Source organism: Chrysochloris asiatica, unplaced genomic scaffold, assembly GCF_000296735.1.
Source record: "Chrysochloris asiatica unplaced genomic scaffold, ChrAsi1.0 scaffold00077, whole genome shotgun sequence".
Taxonomy (NCBI): Eukaryota; Metazoa; Chordata; class Mammalia; order Afrosoricida; family Chrysochloridae; genus Chrysochloris; species Chrysochloris asiatica.
The window spans coordinates 3,682,836-3,703,161 of NW_006408595.1; the positions used below are offsets into that span (position 1 = coordinate 3,682,836).

The window sequence follows — 20,326 nt, forward strand, 5'->3', positions numbered from 1 at the left end:
TATCCTTCTCCAGTGACTGGTCCCTCCTGACAATATGTCCAAAGTATGAGAGATGAAGTTTGGCCATCTTGGCCTCCAAGGAGCACTCTGGTTGCACTGCTTTCAACACAGATTTTAGACATTAAAATGAGGGGGCAATAAAGGCAAGAAGTGACTGACTTACAAGGTTTCAAGAGGGAGTTTAGTTTAAGACTGTGGGGAAGAAGAAAGGGTCCCCACTGAATAGTTTTCATCTTGGTAGATGGGTCTGGTGAAAAGAGATGGGGATAAGATTCTTATGATTCAATAATCAGTAATTGTTATCATAACTAATTGTGACTATCACAATTGTAAAGGTAGAAGTCTTGTAACAAAAATGGGGGAGTAGTTAATCTTACAGTCCTGAAACAAAGGACCCTAGGACCATCAAGGGAGAAAAGCACAAGCGGAATAGGGGACCTTATCCAGAGAAGCAGCGACACCAGAAACAGAGGCAGGGATGGGGACGCAGAAAAGGGGAGCGGCTGAGGACTCTAGATTCATGGGAAGAGAGGGACTGAGAGCTGCTGGCCAGGAGGCAGACTTGCAGAATATGCCCTTTGGTGGTGTAAATTATTATATATGCCTGAGCTAAAGTAAATAAAGAGAAATACTATTAACTGATGGTACATGGAGGGGATTATAATCATTGTAATGAAACAAGGTGTATGATTTGATTTGTTGAATGTAAAACTGATGATCTGCCTGTAAACTTTCACTCAATTCACAGTAAAAACTTAAAACAACAACAACAAAACCAGATTACAGTCAGGGTGTTTCATGTAGGTAGATTCTACATATTTTTGTTCACCCTTTTATTCCTAGGAACTACCCTCATGCCTAATATGTAGAAGACTTTTGATGAATATTTTTAAATTAAATTAGTGAATGGCTTAAGAGAAAGTATGGTTTTGTGACAGAATATTACTATGCCATTCATCCATCCAAATATTTTACATCTTATCAATGCCTTACAGTATTGAATGCACTTCCACACCCATTGTCTCATTTAATATTGTGACTTTGGGATCTCCTACGTACATATTGGAGTCCTGGTGTGGCGCTGTAGGTTAATGTGCCAGACTGCAAAGCTGTTTGAACTGCAAGGCTGGTGGTTCAAGTTCACCAGCTGCTTCTTGGAAACTCTATACAGGATCGCTATGGGTCAGAACTGACTCAACAGCACTTCACAACAACAACAACGTACATATTGCACCCAGTTAGGGTAAAGACTGAGCTACTTTCTTAGCTTCACAGAATTTATAATGTTTATAGCAAAGAGTAGATTATGTATTTTCTAATTTAAACAAAAATTGTTGGTCTTTTTTGGAGGTAATTTAGTCAATGTAATTGAAGTATCTCTTAAAAAGTAGAAGTGTAAATTCAGTTCCAGGATATTTGTGTCTTAAAATATAAACAACTGTACTTGATTTGGCTCAACTCATTATATTGCTTTAATTAAAAAACAAAAAACTCCTTTGTTTCTTTTTCTTTTTCTTTTTTTTTTTTTGTAAAGGAAGCCTTAGAAATGTCATGCTGGTTTTGGGACATAGTCGGAAAAGTACTGAAGGTACACAGCACCCAAAAGGTAAAGTTTAATAGAATCCTTTATTCCAAACATAGAGTCATGCCGTGTATGATGGCAACATATTATGTACTGTTTTATAAATTCAAGGAGCTTTGATGAAGTAATGGTTAAGTTTGACTGTTGACCAAAAGATCAGTAGCTCTTACCCTCGCGATATGCCGCAGGAGAAAATTATATCTCTTTATATTAGATTACAACCTCGGGAATTCTGTGAAACAGCTCTACTCTGCCTTGCGTGGTCACTATGAGGCAGAATGATGTTGTAGCAATGGGTTTGGTTTGTTGTTGTTAAGTGCCATCAAGTCTGTTCTGACCCAGTGACCCTATATAGGGTTTCCAAGGAGCAGCTGGTGAGCTTGAGCCACCTACTTTGCAGTTCAAATGATGCATTATCCCACAGCGCCACACCAGAACTCCATGGGTTTGGTTTGGAGTTTATAAATTTATAATAAATATTTCCTGTGTTTTAACTGGTAATAACTTTGTACTATAAATAATTTAGACATAAATCTTTAAAATGAAGGAAGCTTCAGTGATCTAAGAGCATTAATTATTATTTCAGATGAGATAGAGCTAGAAACCATTATAAAATGAGAACTATCCCCAATTTAAATTAAGTGTTAATATATTTCCTTGCAGTATACCCATATAAAAAAGGTCTGTTTATGAAAAGTGTTTGACTAAGTTTTATTTCTTTGAGAAGTTGAAATGTTAGGTTATTAAATATCCACACTCTTCTTGAAATTTAGTTTTTATAATGTATTATGAATGTTCTCTAAGATATTTTCTTATACGTGGCAATAATTTAATGCATTATTTAAAGTCTTATTTATATATGGATTTGTCCATGTTAATTAAATATTAATTAACAAAATCTATGTAAAATGAAAATGGTCTATAGTAGATCTTTGTAACATGATTTCATTTATCTTTTTCTAGAGATACAATCATGCTTGTCTGTTTGGGACATAAATCTTCCACATGAAGTTCAAAATTTAGAAAAACACATTGAAATGAGAAAAGAAATAGCTGAAAAAATGAGAGGAATGTCTATTGAATAAGAGGGATTTTGGAGATGTTTGTCGTGTTGCATGGAAAAATTGCTTTATTCTCCTGTAAATATGTCTTTAAAAATGTTTGCACTGAAAAAGAGTACTTCCACTCTTTGAAATTGCTCATATGTATATGAAGGAATGTTTATATGTTTCATTTTAATATAAATATATGTAAGATAACTACCAGTGAAAGTATGTTTAAAAATTATTTAAAATATAATATTATATTTCTTTTCCTAATTAATTTTATAGATTAAATAGCAAGAGTCTATAAAGTACTTATTAGCAGTACTCTTATACTAAAATTATGAAGTATTTTGTTTTGTTTTGCTATCCATAATGAAGGTAAACTATATTTTAATTCTGTGCTAAAGGTAGAACAGTTGCTTGCATGCTTTCTAGAGATTATGCATGATAGAACATATTAGAACAGTATCACATGTAAACTCAAATAATACATTCTTCTAGAGAACTTTTAATGCATTTATCACATACGCTTATAAGTAGTCAAATGAATTTGCACTATTAAAGTCCTTGATTTGGAAATAAGCTTTCTTTTTGCATCTCACACATCTTTACTCCATCTAAAACAAACCTTCAGAAAAAAATGAGAAAAAGAAAAATGTGACATACTTTCAATTTCATAATTGATGTAAATACAATGTTCAGTCCATCAATGCTTAATTTTTATATTTTTGTTTTGATTCTTAGTGGTAAGCCAGACCACTGGTTACTTATTTACTAATTTGTATATCTCTAAGGCTTCCTTCATATTTTTTCCCCCTGAATTTGTGGCCCCACAAATCCTACATCATTCAGATAGAAATTCTATTTTCAGATAACATAATTTAAAATCATCCAAATAAAAAGGAACACTTTTCATTTGACTGCAGAAGAAAGGAACTATGATGGACAAAACACCTGCTAACTCAGTCTTCTAAATGATTACTAAATTGTTTAAATATCTTCCACTGTAAGAATATAAGGGTAAGTCACTCATGTTAAGTTTTTGAATGTATCATTTCTACTTTAAGGAAAAACATTTCTGCTAAATCCATTGGCCCCAGCCATTATTCATTATTTCAAACAAGTACCTAAAATAGGGAAGTCTGTCCATTTCATATTCTCAGAACTGAATATTTGTCATTTTTTACATTGTTGCTAAGTGCCGTAGAGTCGATTCCGACCCACAGCAACCCTGTAGAGGGTTTCCAAGGAGCAGCTGGTGAGCTTGAACTACCGATCTTGCAGTTCAGACAACTTTGCAGTCTGATGCATTAGCCCGCATTGCCAAATTTTTACTCTTAGAAGATTCCCTACTTTTCAAATGGATCTGTGCTTTAATTTATTATGTAGTTGAAAAACAGCCAGAAATATGGGAGCTATTTGTTCTTGGGATATATCTTTCATTGTTACATTGTATTTCTATACAATTTGTACTGAAGACAATTATGGAAAATTATGTAAATGAGCATTGTATTTATAATGGAAAAATAAATATTTTTTAAAATGTGGTTTTGAATTTTAAACATTTGTGAGAGTGTCTTCTTTCACATTTAGGTATCTGAAGTTGTTTCTGTTGTATGTCTTCCGAGTTGGTTCAGACTCAAAGTGACCCCATATAGAGTTTCAGAGAGGGGCTGTAGGTTTGAATTGCCCACCTTGCAGTTAGCAGTCCAGTGCTTATCCTACAGTACTACGCCAGAGCTGTTTAGGTCTCCAGCCCACCTAAAATGCAACTTTGTACTAGACTACATCGGGGCATCCAAGAATAGAAAATAGCAGGTAAATCTTCTCTTAAGAATTTATTGGGTAGTAATATTTATTTTTTTTATAATACGAATAGTTATTACACTCTCAGGATGAAACCTGATGTGCATCAGATCTCCTATTTTCAAGTTCTCATAAATTTTTTCTATAAAGTAGAATTGTTCATTCTACTGGGACAAAGAAGAAAACTTTACAATAGTTGATTTATATAAAACATTAGAAAAAAAATAAACATAGGCATTCTTAGTTTTCCTGATTAGAGCACTGAAATAAGCTGCTAGTCATTCCCAAAACATAAGCATTTATCTTTTTTTAAATATTGTGAATTGAGTGAAGGTTAACAGACAAGATCTTCAGCTTTACTCTCAACAAATCATACACTTTGTTTCATCTTAACTGTTACAATTCCCTCTAGGCAACACCACTTATCCCACTTCCTCCTTGTAGTTCCTATTTCCATTCCACCCACCTTTCTATTCATTCTCAACTTTGCCCTCAGGAAAATGCTGCCCTTTTGATTTTGAATGATTGACCATTCATGGTGAGCCGTACCTTGCTAGTGTTGTTGCTGGTTCTAACTCACATTGGCCCTTTATACGGTTTCCTAGGAGCAACTGGTAAGCTTGAACTGTCATCCTTGAGGTTCAAATCGACCTGCAGTCTAGCTCATTAACCCACAATGCCACACCTGTTGTCTACCCTATAAACCTGTCTACTGCTTGGCTGAAAATTGGGTCATGGGGTGAATTCTTTTAAAGACCTGAAGAGTGGTTGAGGGTCATAGTCTCAGGTTCCTCCCATTTCTTTCTGACGGGTAAACCTGGTCTTTTTTTTTTTTTTTTAATCATTTTGAGTTTTGTTCTACATTTTCTCTCACTCTATTTAGGTCCCTCCTACATGGTCCTTTCAGGCCAATTGGTCGTGTTTGCAGGTGCTATCTAGTTCTTCCGGTCTCAGAGTCATGGAGACTGATTCCATTAACATGTTCCATTAAGCACATTATCTTAACCGAAAAAAATTAAATACGTTCACAAAACAATAAAAAAAAAAAAAAAAAAAAGAACCCCTCTGAGTCTGATTCTGGTAATCCCACTCTTTGATTATTCCTGAACTCTTTTAACTAAAAAGCAATTTATTTTTTATCAAGGAAAACCAATGAAATATATTAAGGAAAGCAACAGTAGTAGCAAAGACGGTGTTAACATTTTCTAAATTGAATATTCATATATCCACATATCTAAAAATTAATTATGAAGCCTAAAACCCTGGGGACTTAGCTTGTTTATAAAATGCATCCCTTTAGATAGCTTGATGCTGAACCTGGCAAACTGGATACCTTTCATGAAAGAGAGCTATCAGCAAAACAGTCAAATCTTCAACTAGACTAACTCTGGAGAAATCAAATCCTTACTGTCTGTTCTGGTCAGTTTCTCAGCTAGAGCATCATTGCTTTCAATAACACTCAGAAATGGCTATTTAAAATTCTTTCTATTTTGTTGAGGTATGAAGTGTTTCTAGCACCTTGGCTTTCAGTTGGAAACTGGGAGTCTTGAACCAAAAGCTTGTATTGTGAATGAACAAAAATGTGGTTCTCTCTGCACTGACACTCTACCTTTTGTTTCCAGGCTCACCCTGAAATCTCTCTACTTGGGATAGTGTCAGCCTAAAATAAGCAAGGGGAGCACGGTGGCTCCATACAATAAGCACTGAACAGCAACCACAGGCCTGTGGTTCCAGCCTGCTAGCTATTCCATGGGAGAAAGATGAAGCTTTCTACTTCCACAAAGATTAAAAGCCTCAGAAACCCTATACAGGATTGTTATGAGTCAGAACAGACTCAAAAACTCTTAACAACAAGGACAAGTAATAGAGAGAAGGAATATTAGCATTTGGGACCTAGTGGCTTCTGTTTTTACTCTATGAAAATCCTTTATCCCATAGTTGTTGTCAAGTGCCATTGAGTTGGTTCTGATTCATAGTGACCCCGTATAAAAAAACAAGACTTTATATGTTATATTCTTACCTAGGATTCACATCTTTATCCATCAGAACATTTCCATGAGTACCATTTATTTATGAAAATACAACCCTGTGTGATAAATGCACTATTAAAAGTATTATTGAGAAACAAAAACAAAACACTGCTGCCAATTCCTACTGATAGTGACCTTGTAGGACACAGTAGAACTGTCCCATAGGGTTTCCAAGGCTATAAATCTTCATGAATGTGGGCTGTCGTATCTTTCCTGTGGAGTTCCTGAGGATCAGACCACTGAACTTTCCTTTAGTAGCCAAGCACTTAACCACTGCACTACCAGGGCTTCACTATTGGAAAGTGTACCTACATCAGTAGTAGAAGATCTGGACAGGACATCCTTTCAGGGAAAATCCAAAATCTCCAGTGTGGGATAAGCATTCTAGATATTTGTTGTTGGTAAGAGCTGTTGAGTCGATTCGGACCCATAGCGACCCTATATAGTTTCTGAGGAGTGAATGGCTGACCTTGCAGTTCACACCAACCTTGTGGTTGAATGCTTACCCACAGCTCCACACCAGGACTCCATTCTAGACATGAGGATCACATATCTGGGGAACAGGAGCTTAGTTTAATTCAGAATTGTGTGATAACTTCCCCCACCCCCTAAGGTACTACTGGCATCTAAGGTAAACAGGGGACACATGAGCTACTGAAAATAAAACAGAAATATGTTTTTATGTAGTGATATATTTTACTGTGAAATGAAAGGCTTATAGAGGTAATAATAATTTTTGGAGAGTATACTTTGTCAAGATGAAATGAGGAGAGATGTTTCAAATACCAAATTTATCTTGAAGATTGAAAAGTCATAAAAGGAATTAATAACTATGTGTTTTACATATATACATAGGGGTTTTAAAAAGTTTGTGAAAAATGGAATTAAAAAATAATGAAAAATTTCCATAAACTTTTTGAAGCCCCATCATACATATGCTGCCAAAAGAACCAACAGATCCATGTTAGAAGAAGTGCAGCCAGAGTGCTCCTTGGAGGCCAGGATGGCCAAACTTCGTGTCTCATACTTTGGACATATCATCAGGAGGAACTAGTCACTGGAGAAGGATATCATGTTTGGTAAGGTGAAGGGTCAGAGAAAAAGAGGAAGACCTCCAACGAGATGGACTGGCCAAGTACCAGCATCGATGAACTCAAGCATGGCAACAGTAGTAAAGTTGGCCCAGGATCTGGCATTGTTTTGTTCTGCTGTGCATAAGGTCGCTATGGGTCAGTACCGACTCGATAGCATTTAACAGCATAGATATGAGTTCATACATACTGAGGAACCTTCCTGTCTGCAAATTCAAACTGGTGGATTCAATCCAATGTGGATTGAAAATATGAGAGAGAAACAAAAAGACGTAAGTGGTCAAAGCAATCCCTCAAAGGTTTAGAGAGCGTATAAAGTACTATTTGCATAGCATTTACATTGTAGTACATATTATCTAACTAATATAGAGATATGTAGGAGTTAACACTTTTTTATATAAGGGACTTGAGTGTACGTAGATTTAGGACACCAAGAGGTCCTAGAACCAATCCTCTGTGAGTGTCAAGGGATAACTGTATATACATGTTAGGGTTTTTTGTCATCTCATTGCATATACACAAATGCCTAAGTAACTAAACCTAAATATTTGCTAAAAAGCAAAAGGCTGATTACTGGAAATGTAATTTACTGTAACAGGAGTCCAGTGGCCCATTATTTTGGTATTGTTTCTATTCTGTATTGTGCATAATGTAATGCAGATGAGTTTTTATATGTCAGAGTCATAAGACAACCACAGATACATAGAAGCTGCTTGTAGGCATAACGCTGACCATAAGTTTTGCTTAGATGGATATCTGTTTCCAGTCACCAGATACATACAAAATTGAATTGGAAAATCTTTGATTCAGACAAATCAATAAGGACACAGTTTTGACTAATATAACTGATTTTTGAAAGTCAACATATTTATTAACCTGTCTTGAGGAGTGGACAATAGAAATGAGAGATTGACTCTTAAAAAAAAAAAGTTATCTTTGTTAAGAGTCGTAATCTCCTATCAAAGAAAATGGTACACCACATATCTTCCTTGATACGAGATTGAAACTCTTAATAGATATACTTTTTTATTGGTCTCTCCATGTACAAAAGAAAGAACAGTGATAAGAATTGAAGAGGTTAGTCCAATGGACTCATGGAACATGTGAACATCAGTCTCCAGAACTCTGAGACCAGAAGAATGAGATGGTGCCCAGCTACCACTACCAACTACTCTGAAAGGGATCACATTAGAGAGGGAGAAAATGTGGAACAAAATACAAACTTATTTAACAATAATAATAATAAGACCAGGTTTACTGGTTATAAAGAGACTGGAGGAATCTGGTACTATGGCCCTTGACTACCCTTCAGGTCTGTAAAGGAACACTCAGTTTTCAGACAAACAGTAGATAGGTGTACAGTGGGGACAACAACACTAGCAAGGTATGCTCACCATGGAATGGTTAATCATTCAAACTCAAAAGGGAAACATTTTAGGAAACTAAGGATGAAGTGAGAAGGTATATAGGACGGTGGGTGGAATGAAAATAGGAAGCACAGGGAGGAAGTGGGATAGCTGTTGCCTGGAGGGGATTGTAATCACTGAGATGACACAAAGTATATGATTTGTTGAAAGTGAAGCTGATGATCTTGTCTGTAAACCTTCACTCAATACACAATGAAAAGTTTTTAAAAAGATTTTTCAAAAATATATCTAAAAATAAATCTAATAACTAACAAATTTAAATAAAGCATAACTTAATGGAATCACTTTTGGAGGCTCTGTATTTATTCCTCCAGTGCTTCCACTACTGTTCTTTATTCAATTGCTATTAGAATTAATTTGAAAAAGCAAAGCAAAAAGAAAAAGTTACAAAGAAAAGCAGTCAGAAAGACCATTCAGTCTGGGAAAGCCCTTAGTGTAGATTCCAGATCAGTATTAATAACTAGATCAATGACCTGTAGCAAGTTGCCCAATGGCCAGAGAAGCCGTTTTCTCGTCTGTAAATGGAAATAATAGAGTACATGCACCATCTTTAGGGATGAGAGCAAAATGAGATAATATGTATGATATCATGTGTTTAATTCGCAAACAAATCAGTCCAAGCACCATTTCATAATGAATTTCACACTGGTCATCAGGTTTACTAAAATAATATATTTCATAATAATTACACATTTCTATATATACTGGTGTGATACTGTAGGATCAGCACTAGACTGCAAACCACAAGCTCAGGAGTTCAAACCCACGAGCTGCTCCTCAGAAAACCTACACAGAGTCACTATGCACTGGAACGGACTCTATGGCACTTAACAACATATGTCATGATGTGGTGCCCTAGGACAAGCTGTAGATGTCTAACCACAAGGTCAGAGGTTCAGTTTCACCAGCTGCTCCTTGGAAACCCTCTAAAAGGTCTCTCTATAAATCAGAAAGGACTGCATGGCACTTAACAACAACATATGCTATGGAAGTTGCACCTGTAGCCATTTATTGTAAATCTACAGTTGCCAAGAGTTTTGATCTAATTTGCCAAATAAATCATTTAAAACCCGAAGCTAGTACTATTACTAAGATGGATTCTCATTATATGTTTAAACTTTTAGTACAAGCCTAGGTCAGGTAGTGGTGGTGTTAGGTGCCTTCGAGTCAGTTTCAACTTAGAGAGACCCTGTGTCCAACAGGAAAGAACACTGCCTGACCCTGCACCATCTTCACAAGCCTTCCTAGGGTTCAACCCATAGCTTCACACACGGTGTCAATCCATCTGTCTGGGAGTTTACCTCTTTTCGCTGACCCAGCTCTGGTAGCGTAGTGGTTATGAATCGGGCTGCGAACCTCAAGGTCAGCAGTTCGAAACTACCAGCTGTTCCATGGGAGAAAGATGAGGCTTTCTGCTCCTGTAAAGATTTACAGCCTCGAAAAGCCTGTGATGGGTCACTATGAGTCGGAACTGACTCCGTGGCACATAACAACAACAACAATGGATGTTTGGAGTCCTGGTGTGGCACTGTAGCGGGTTTATATTCCAGACTGCAAAGCCGTTTGAACTGCAAAGTCAGTGGTTTAAGCTCACCAACTGCTCCTTGGAAACCCTATACAAGGTCGCTATGGGTCAGAATTGACTCAACGGCACTTAACAACAACAATGGATATTTACAGGGGTTTATTCTCATTTTGAATCTTGCTACATCACCAGATGAAAGTCCTCAAAACATTGCTTCAGCCCATTCACATCATTAAGGTGGACTCTACTTTGAGGAGGCAGCTTTTCCCCATTTGTATTTTGAATGCTTTCCAACCTGAGGGGTTCGTCTAATAGCATTATATTAGACAATTTTCTGCAACTATTAATAAGGTTTCATTCAGTGGCTAATATTTCAGAAGTGGTTTGCCTTTTCCTTTTTCCTACTCTGTTTTAATTTGGAAACTCAACTGAAATCTGTTCACTATGGGTGACCCTACTGGTATTATTTGAAACACTTGTGGTATAGCTTCCAGCATCACAAAAACACACAAGGAACCACAGTATGACAAACTGACAGACACATGGTGGCTAGGTATGGATAGAGAAATGCTTCCTGCCTTCATATGATTGTCTTGTTTTCTAGTTCCATTGCCGCTTGTTGGTCTACTTCTGTATTCTATTGTTAGCAACCATCCAGTCAGCCTCTGATTTATGATCACCCCTGTGTTACAGAGTTGAATGAGATTTTTTTGGCTGTAATTGTACAGAAGCATATCACCAGGTGATTTTTTCCTTGGAGCTCTGAGGTAACTATCTTATTAGTTAGTAGCTAATTGAAAACAGCTTGTCCCACTTAGAATCCTGTTGTTGTTAAGTGCCGTGGGGTCGATTCTGACTCATCGCAACCCTGTATAGGGTTTCCGAAAAGCAGCTGGTGTTCTTAAACTTCCGACCTTGCAGTTGAAACAGCTTTGCAGTGTCGCGCATTAACCCACAGCCACACCAGGATTCCTACGCTGCGAAATTCCGGGCCAGTGACAGAAAGGAGATTTCCTTGTTCTGAAGGTAAATTGATGGGTGCAATAATTGAAGAGTTTTTACAACTGCAATTACAGAACTATGCACATTAAGTGCAACTCTATCCATGGTGTTACGATACTAAACCCAAAACCAAACCCATTGGCATCAAGTCGATTCCAACTCATTGTGAAAACCGTAAGTTTTTACAAGAGCAGACAGCTTCATCCTTCTCTCACAAAGTGGCTGGTATGTTTGATTTGCTGACGTTGCAATTAGCAACCCGATGTTTATCCCATAGAACCACACGGGCAGCTTGGTATTAACCATGTTGTTGTTGTTGTTGTTGGTAAGTGCCGTCGAGTCGGTTCCGACCCATAGCGACGCTGTACAGGGTTTCCGAGGCTGTAAATCTTTACAGGAGCAGAAAGCCTCATCTCCCGCGGAGCAGCTGGTAGCTTCGAATTGCTGACCTTAAGGTTCGCAGCCCAATTCGTTACCACTACGCTACCATACCATAACCCCCTGCATATGGATTCTGAGGCTATAGAATCTTTATAGGAGCAGAAAGCCTCATCTTTCTCCCATGGAGAGGCTGGTGGGTTTGAACTACAAACCTGTAGGTTATCAGTCCAGTGCTTATCCTATAGCTCTTGTCTAATTTACTATATCACTCCAGTGCTTATCCTACAGCGCTTGTCTAATTTACTAATATGAAGATCAATTCAGTGGACAAGTTTAATGTTTTTCTCTACTTCCATGAATTGCCTGCACCTTCCTGGCCCCACATTCCCTGTTGTGACCTGAGTAACGCTTTGTGTAGCAGGAAGATAGAATTGCTATAGGTTTTGCTTTTGCTGTTGGGTTTGTAAGTGGGGACACTAAAGTGGAAGATCACCTGATGAAAACTCTCCTAACTTAATACAGGATTACTTTTTCTATTTAAGTTCCCTACACTGTAATCAATCTTTTTTACCTTCTGTTTTCCACCCTCATCCACAATTTGGGGTTTTGTTATGTATTTTCTTGTATTATCTCTATTACGTGTGACCCATATTACTGCCCAGCACAAAGCCTGGGGCATATAATTTTATGGGAAATTAACTTTGAAATTTAAGACCTTCTATGAGTTTCTGATAATTGTTGGACAGTCCTTTTAACTTGCAGTAGGAAATTACAAAATAAATGAGACCGTTCCAGTTTTATGTGTCTAGTGTGCTTGAGTAAAGCTGGGAGTATCTTTGTTTCCCAATAACCTGTGTGTTTAGTCAGAGGGATTTTATTTCAAAGACAAATATGTTTTAGCCACATACAATAGAATGTCTTTGTTGATATATTTGTTTCAAAGGTAAATACAAGTGGTAGTAATATGTACTAATGCCCTAAGTGAACTATTATATCAAGCTTTTAAATCTACCCACATTTCCACTAAATGCTCTCAATTAGTTTACAGACTTTCCTGTTCCATAAGATACTTAATATGTGTCAGTTATAGAAAATCAGCTATCCCTCATCCATGAACCACTGACATTTTACTTTTTACTACTTCCTTTTGGATTATTGACTTTGCATTAAAGAAAATAGTTTTCTAGTTGTTGGCTTATTTTATATAAATGTCATGATATAAATTGCCCATACACTATATTTAACTGTTCTTTTAAATCAGTTATATTTTCCAGTTTATATAAACAGAAATAAAGAAAATTTACATAAAATGAAACATTGACTGAAGGAAAATTTTATAGCATAGTTTTGATAGTGAAAAACATGAAGAAATATTCAATCTAAATCTTTAATCATTAGTTGGAGACCTGCCTGTCATAAACCTGGGGATAAATCTCACTTTTATTTAATTCTGTACAGAAAGAAGACCTACTATTTTTGTTTGCTTTCATATTGTGCTCCCAAATCAAAGAAATGATTAGAGGTTAGAAACATGAGTGTGAGACAAATGACTAGGCCCATCTCTTAGTGGTGTGTGTTGGCCATGCTACTCAATCACTCTCTGCATCAGTGGCCTCAAATGTATGAAAATATACAAGCTGGCCTGATAGATTAAGAAATGGGTGAATAGTATTATAACGTTAAGAAATTTTAAGCTTCTGGGTAGGAGAACACATATCAGTGAGAACAAATAATTCATGTTAAATTTCAGGCATTATTAGTTTATAACATAGCAGACCAGCTTGTTCACAAAACATCATCATTGTAAGAAGTTCCACTGCATGTATGGTCCTGACTTAATAAATTATGAAGTACTCTTCTGTAGCCAAGTACACACACTAGAACCTCAAACCATAAAAATACAAAAAGTGAAAATATTCATAGATGATTTCATATTAAAAATCCAACCCCAGTGTAGTTTTCTGAACCAAGATGTTTTGCTTTCCTATTGCATCTTGTACATTTGGGGCTTATAAATAATATAAATTTCTTTGAACTTTGTTTTACATTTTGTCACTAAATAGATGACATAATATTTTGCTCCAATGCAATAAATGTAATGACTGCATCTAGTATAAATTGTTGAATATTTTTAAAAGGAAAAAATGTGTGGTTGTGGCCACCAAGTTGATTCCAATTCATAGTGATTGTGTATAGTTTCGGAGGCTGTAAATCTTTACAGGAACAGAAAGCCTCATTTTCTTTTCAAGAAATAACTGGTAGATTTGAACTGCTGACCTTGTGGTTAGCAGCCCAGTTTGTAATCCACCATGCTACAAAGGGCTCTCTTAGCTGTTTATAAAGTTAAGTAAATAAAATCACACATAGTTGCTTTGAGGAACATGTTCCATTCCAGTTCCTCAAACCTTAAGAAACTTTTCAGAACTCCACATTTGTTAGTGAGATGAAAGTGGTGAGTTCTGAAGTTTAAAGAAATTAGGTCAAACCAATATTCTGTTATTCACGCAGTTGGAATTGTATTTAATGCTGAGATAAAACATAATCAAAGTAAAACATCACTGAAGTTGTCATGGGCTATAATTAATGGCTCAAACCTGTCCATATTAATTGTTTCATGAAGTTAAAAACCAAACACTTTAAACAAATCTATAAGCATGTGTAGTGATTTGGCTAAATTTTGTTCTGAAGAGGGCATTTGAAAACATTTGTTTGTGAACATCATTAATATTTAAACATAACTTGGCTTTCTTATACTCCTTTAAAAATGAATAAAAATGTCTGGGTTTCATAAATTGTAGACCACCACAATCTGGGCTTCATATTAATTCTGATTTACAAAGAAAAGGCACATAAAAAAGAAAGGCATGTAAAGCTGTCTTCAGGTAAGTGTTCCAAATGCTCATTGTATTCTTTGTGATTCAATAGATGTTTATTGACATGGATTATGAAAGTATTATTTAAGGTTAGGAAGATATCAAGATTGAAAATGCCATTACCTACAGTGGAGTGTATTACTTGATATGATCTTTATAGTTAGACTCTTTGCAACTCCCACCAAATGACTGGGTTGTTGTGCACCCTCGAGTCAGTTCTGACTCACAATCACCCTGTATAGTGTTTTCAGGCAGTACATTTTTTATAGGAACAGAAAACCTTATCTTTCTCCCACAGAGCAGCTGGAGGGTTTGAACTGTCATCCTTGTTGTTAGCAATAGAAGCCTTATCCTATAGGGCTATTATGTAAATGTGAGATGACTGTGGCCCTCCAAGGATATTGAATAACTTACTAATAATGTAAATAAGGTACATGTCACCCTTGTGGGATGGGACCATGGAAATAAGACGTATTGTTGTTGTTGTTGGTAGGTTCCATCAAGTCGGTACTGACTCATAGCAGCCCTGCGCACAACAAAATGAAACTTTGCCCAATCCTGGGCCACAGTCATTACTACGTTTGAGCCACTTGCTGTACCCACTGTGCCAATCCATCTCGTTGGTGGTCTTCCTCTTTTTCTACAACCTTCCGCTTTATCATTTAAGTTGTCCTTTTCAGGGACTGGTACCTCTTGATAATATGTCCAAAGCATGAGCGACAAAGTCTGGACATTCTTATTAATTCCAAGGAGCACTCTGGCTGCACTTCTTCCAACACAGATTGGTTTGTTCTTTTGGCAGTCCATAGCACTTTCAATATTCTCCTCAAACACCATAACTCAAATGCATCAATTCCTCTACGGTCTTCTTTATACACTGTCCAACTTCCAAATGCCTATGAGGTTATTGAAAATACTCAGGCACACCATAGTTCTTAAAATGATACCTTTACTTTTGAACACTTTAAAGAAGTATGCAGCAGATTTGCCTAATTCAATATGTCTTCTGATTTCATGACTGCTGTTTCCATGAGTGATGATGGTTGATCTGAGAAAAATGAGGTTTTTGACAATCTTTTCTCCATTTATATGGATGTTATTTATTGGTCCAGTGGTAAGGATTTTTGTTTTCTTTACATTGAGGTGCAGCCCTTACTGAAGGCTGTGGTCTTTGATCTTCATCAATAAGTATTTTAAGTCCTCTACGCTTTCGGCAAGCAAGGTTGTATCATCTGCATATCGCAGGTTGTTAATGAATCTTCCTCCAATCCTGATGTCATGTTTTTCTTCATATAATTCAACTTCTAGAATTACCTGCTCAGCATACAGATTGAATTAGTTTAGTATGGTGAAAAAATACAACCCTGGCACACACCTTCCTAAATTGAAACCGTTTGATGTTCCCTTGTTCTCTTTGAACAACTGCCTCTTGGTCTTTGTATAGGTTCCTCATGAGCACAATTTAGTGTTCCAGAATACTCGTTTTTTGCAGTGTTGTCCATAGCATGTCATGATCCACACAATTGAAAGACTTTGCGTAGTCAATAAAGCACAGGTAAACAGCTTTCTAATCAGATCCATTTGATGTTAGCAATGTTATCCCTCATTCCACATCCTCTTCTGAAACTGGTTTGAACCTCTGGAAGTTCTCTGTTAGTGTATGGTTGCAGCCTTTTTTGAATGATGTTTAGTAAAATTTTGCTTGCATGCAATATTATTGATATCATGTGATGATTTCCGCAATCCGTTGGGTCACCTTTCTTTGAAATGGGCACAAATATGGATCTCTTGCAGTCAGTTGGCCAGGTAGTTGTCTTCCAAATATCTTGGTCTAGGTAAGTGATTACCTCCAGTGCTTCATCAGTTGGTTGAAAAGTTTCAATTTGCATCAATTCCCCATGCCTTGTTCTTTGCCAATGCATTCAATGCACCTTGGATTTCTTCCTTCAGAATCATTGGCTCTTGAACCTATGCCACCTCTTGAAATGGTTGAACATCGACCATTTCTTTTTGGTACAATTAATCTGTGCATACCTTCCATCTTCTTTTGATGCTTTCTGCATCATTCAATACTTTGCCCATAGACTCCTTCAATATTGATGTCAATGCTAATATGGAGATTGGTCAGTTTTACCATCCCATTAGGTTTAAAATGAGCTTTCGAGATGGGGAAGGAGATCTCACTATCATCAAGGAAGAAAAGTCAGGAGTGGACCCAAGATCCCTGCACTGAATATCCTTGATCCAGGAGGTTCGAGCCATGACATTAGCCATAGTGAGAGATGGCAAGAACCACTAGCAGAGAAACAATGGCAGCAGAGGCAGCATAACTGGCGGGAGACAGAGTGGTGGGCTTCCGAATCAAAGGGTCAAGAAAGTGAGTGCCTTTGGGCAGGAGGCTTGCTTTTAAAGTGGTGCATCTTTGGGCATTTGTCTGGAGAACTAGGTTTGCCTACCCGTGGCATTAGAGCTGAAGAAGATATAAAGCTAAATGTATCTGTGATTGCCTTAGATGAAAATAAATCGAATGATCCACTAAAGATGAGATTTTCAGACTTGATAAATATCCAACTGTTCTCTACTAAGAAACACAACTAAATTTTTGGACTATATATATCTCTTAAAAAAAAAATAGAAAAAATGTACTATACAGAACACAGTATAAATAAAACTAGAGTAGTGGTAGTTGTGTGTCACCAAGTCGGCTCTGACTCATACTACCTCTGTATCATATCCGAAGTTGTAAATCTTTATGGTAGCAGAAAGCCTAATTTTTCTCCTATGGAGCGACGAGTAGATTCGAACTGCTGCACCTTGTGGTGAATAGCCTAGCTTGTAATCCATACACTATCTGGTCTCCTTAAATCTAGAGTTGTTGTTGTTGTTGTTAAGTGCTGTCGAGTCGATTCTGACCCATAGCGACCCTGTACAGGGTTTCCGAGGCTGTAAATCTTTACGGGAGCTGAAAGCCTCATCTTTCTCCTGTGGAACAGCTGGTAGTTTCGAACTGCTGACCTTGCTGTTCGCAGCCTGATTCGTAACCACTACGCTACCAGAGTTTCTAAATCTAGAGTAGTATATTTAATATCAGACAAAATAGACTTTAATTCAGATATCATTACCAGAAATAACAAGAATTGTATCACAATGGCTAAATGTTCAATTTGCCATGAAGAAATAACAGTTTAAATTTATAGGTCCAATATGCATCTAAATTTATATAATTACATATTCTTAGATATGCACAAGGCATATTAACAAAACTACAACGAATAATTTGAACATCTACAATCAGAGTGGGAGATTTTAACATACCTCACTCAGTAACTGATAGAGCAAATAGAACATGAACAAATCAGTGAGGACAGAGATATGAACAGCACAATTAGCAACTCTGATGTGATAGACATAAAAAGAAAATTGCAACCAATAACTTTATCATATATATTATTTCAGCCACATAAGAAATACTTACAAAAATTGGCACTAAAATGGCTCATAAAGCACCGTTCTGTTCATTTAAAATGGCTAAAATCACACAGAGTATATTCTCTGAAAGGGACCCAATTAAGATAAAAATCACTTGCAGAAAGATAATGTTGCAGGTTGAGTTCCCTGCCAAATAAATTCTGAGCTAGAAATGAGTGTGCAGGGAGTTTATTAGGGAGTTCTCTAGGGAAACCCAGCACGAAAGGAAGGGGACCGGGCAGAGAAAGAAGCTGCTGGGCTTTGCTACAGACATATTAAAAGACCTCATTTAACCCCATAAGAATGGAGCTCTGGTAGCGTAGTGGTTACGAATCGGGCTGCGAACCTTATGGTCAACGGTTCGAAATTACTAGGCGCTCCGCGGGAGAAAGATGAGACTTTCTACTCCCATAAAGATTTACACCCTCGGAAAACCCTGTACAGGGTCGCTATGAGACTTTCTACTCCCATAAAGATTTACACCCTCGGAAAACCCTGTACAGGGTCGCTATGGGTCAGACCCGACTCGCCGGCATTTAATAGCAACAACCTCGCAGAGAACTTTGAAGTTGAGATGACTCTTCATAGTTATTCCAAGTTGCCCAAGGCAGGCTGGGCTTTTCTATCCTGCATATCCAGTCACAGGATATGAGATACCTGAAGAAGGCAGAGTGACTTTGAACATGGAAACATTCTTTAGCAGAGGCAGCTGACCCCCTTCTCAGGAGTTCAAAAATGAGTCCTTCTGTTCTAAGTGGCATTGTACAACATGGATGGTAGATAACTAAAAATCCCTATATGTTTGGAAAGTAAACAAATATAAAATCTAATAACGAATGAGTCAAAGAAGAAATTACATTAGAAACTAATAAATATTTTTTAATTTTTTTCTGGAAACAGAACATTTAGGCTATTTGAACCAATTTTTTTTCTGTTGTAAACAAAATAATACTTGCTAAAATCCCAAAGAAACGTCTCCTTAAAAACCTATGTTGAACTAACACAATCAAAAACAATTAACAGGTCAAACCCACCAGCTGCAATCCAGAGAGAAAGCACATTGCTGAAGCTTTTTTTTTTTTTTTTTTTGCCTGAAGGCATTTGTTGATTCTGGTGAAACTGAAATGAAATTTTGAGCACTTGTGGGACATAAAATATGACGGGGGTTCAAAAACCTCATGGGAAAATTGAATGAAAGGATACTGGAATTTTTCCACAAACTTTTTAAAAGCCTGCTTCATATAACCATGGAGTCCTGGTGTGACGCTGTGGGTTAATGCACCAGACTGCAAAGCTGTTTGAACTGCAAGGTCGGTGGTTCAAGCTTACCAGTTGCTCCTCAGAAACCCTATACAGGGTCGCCATGGGTTGGAATTGACTCGGAGACACTTAACAACAATAACAACTGAATATGAGAAATCTAATTAAAGAAATACTTTGAAATACAGCTGGGTCAAATAAACAATACTCTCAGAATAAGGGCAAACTACACCCCACTCCTCCCACACTTTTGCTGCCTATAAACCCAAGTCTTTCTTATTTTGCCAAGGTCATCTGGAAGAGCCAAATGCTGGAGAAGGATATCATGCTTGGCAATGTAGAGAATCAGTGAAAAAGAGAAATCTCAGAAAGAGCGACATAGGGGCTGCAGCAGTGAGCTCAAACATGCCAATGATTTGTGAGGATGGAGTACCAGTCCATGTTTCATTTTGCTATAAGTAAGGTTGCTATTCCTCAACACTTAATTGTGCTCATGGACCAAGAGGCAGTTGTTCCAACAGAACATGGGAACACTGAATGGTTTAAAGTTACGAAAAGTGTGTTACAGGGTTATATTCTTTCACCATACTTATTCAAACTGTATGCTGACCAAATAATACGAGAAGCTGGTTTGTATGAAGAAAAACATGGTATCAGAATTTGAGGAAGACTCATTAACAACCTGTGATATGCAGATGATACAACCTTGCTTGCTGACAGTGGAGAGGACTTAAAATACTTACTGATGAAGATCAAAGAGCACAGCCTTCGGTATGAATTGCATCTCAATGTAAAGAAAACAAAAATCCTCACCACTGGATCAATAAACAACATT

The 20,326-nt window shown here is 37.1% G+C and overlaps 1 protein-coding gene across 1 annotated transcript in view; it reads left to right on the forward strand.

Moving 5' to 3' along the window:
* The window catches only part of LRRK2 (leucine-rich repeat kinase 2), a 254,242-nt gene extending 251,575 nt beyond the window's left edge, over nucleotides 1-2,667 (forward strand). Inside the window, 2 exon segments of the mRNA XM_006865300.1 lie at nucleotides 1,539-1,606; nucleotides 2,546-2,667. Coding sequence (XP_006865362.1) covers nucleotides 1,539-1,606; nucleotides 2,546-2,667 — 190 coding nt within the window.
* The last annotated feature ends 17,659 nt before the right edge of the window (nucleotides 2,668-20,326 follow it).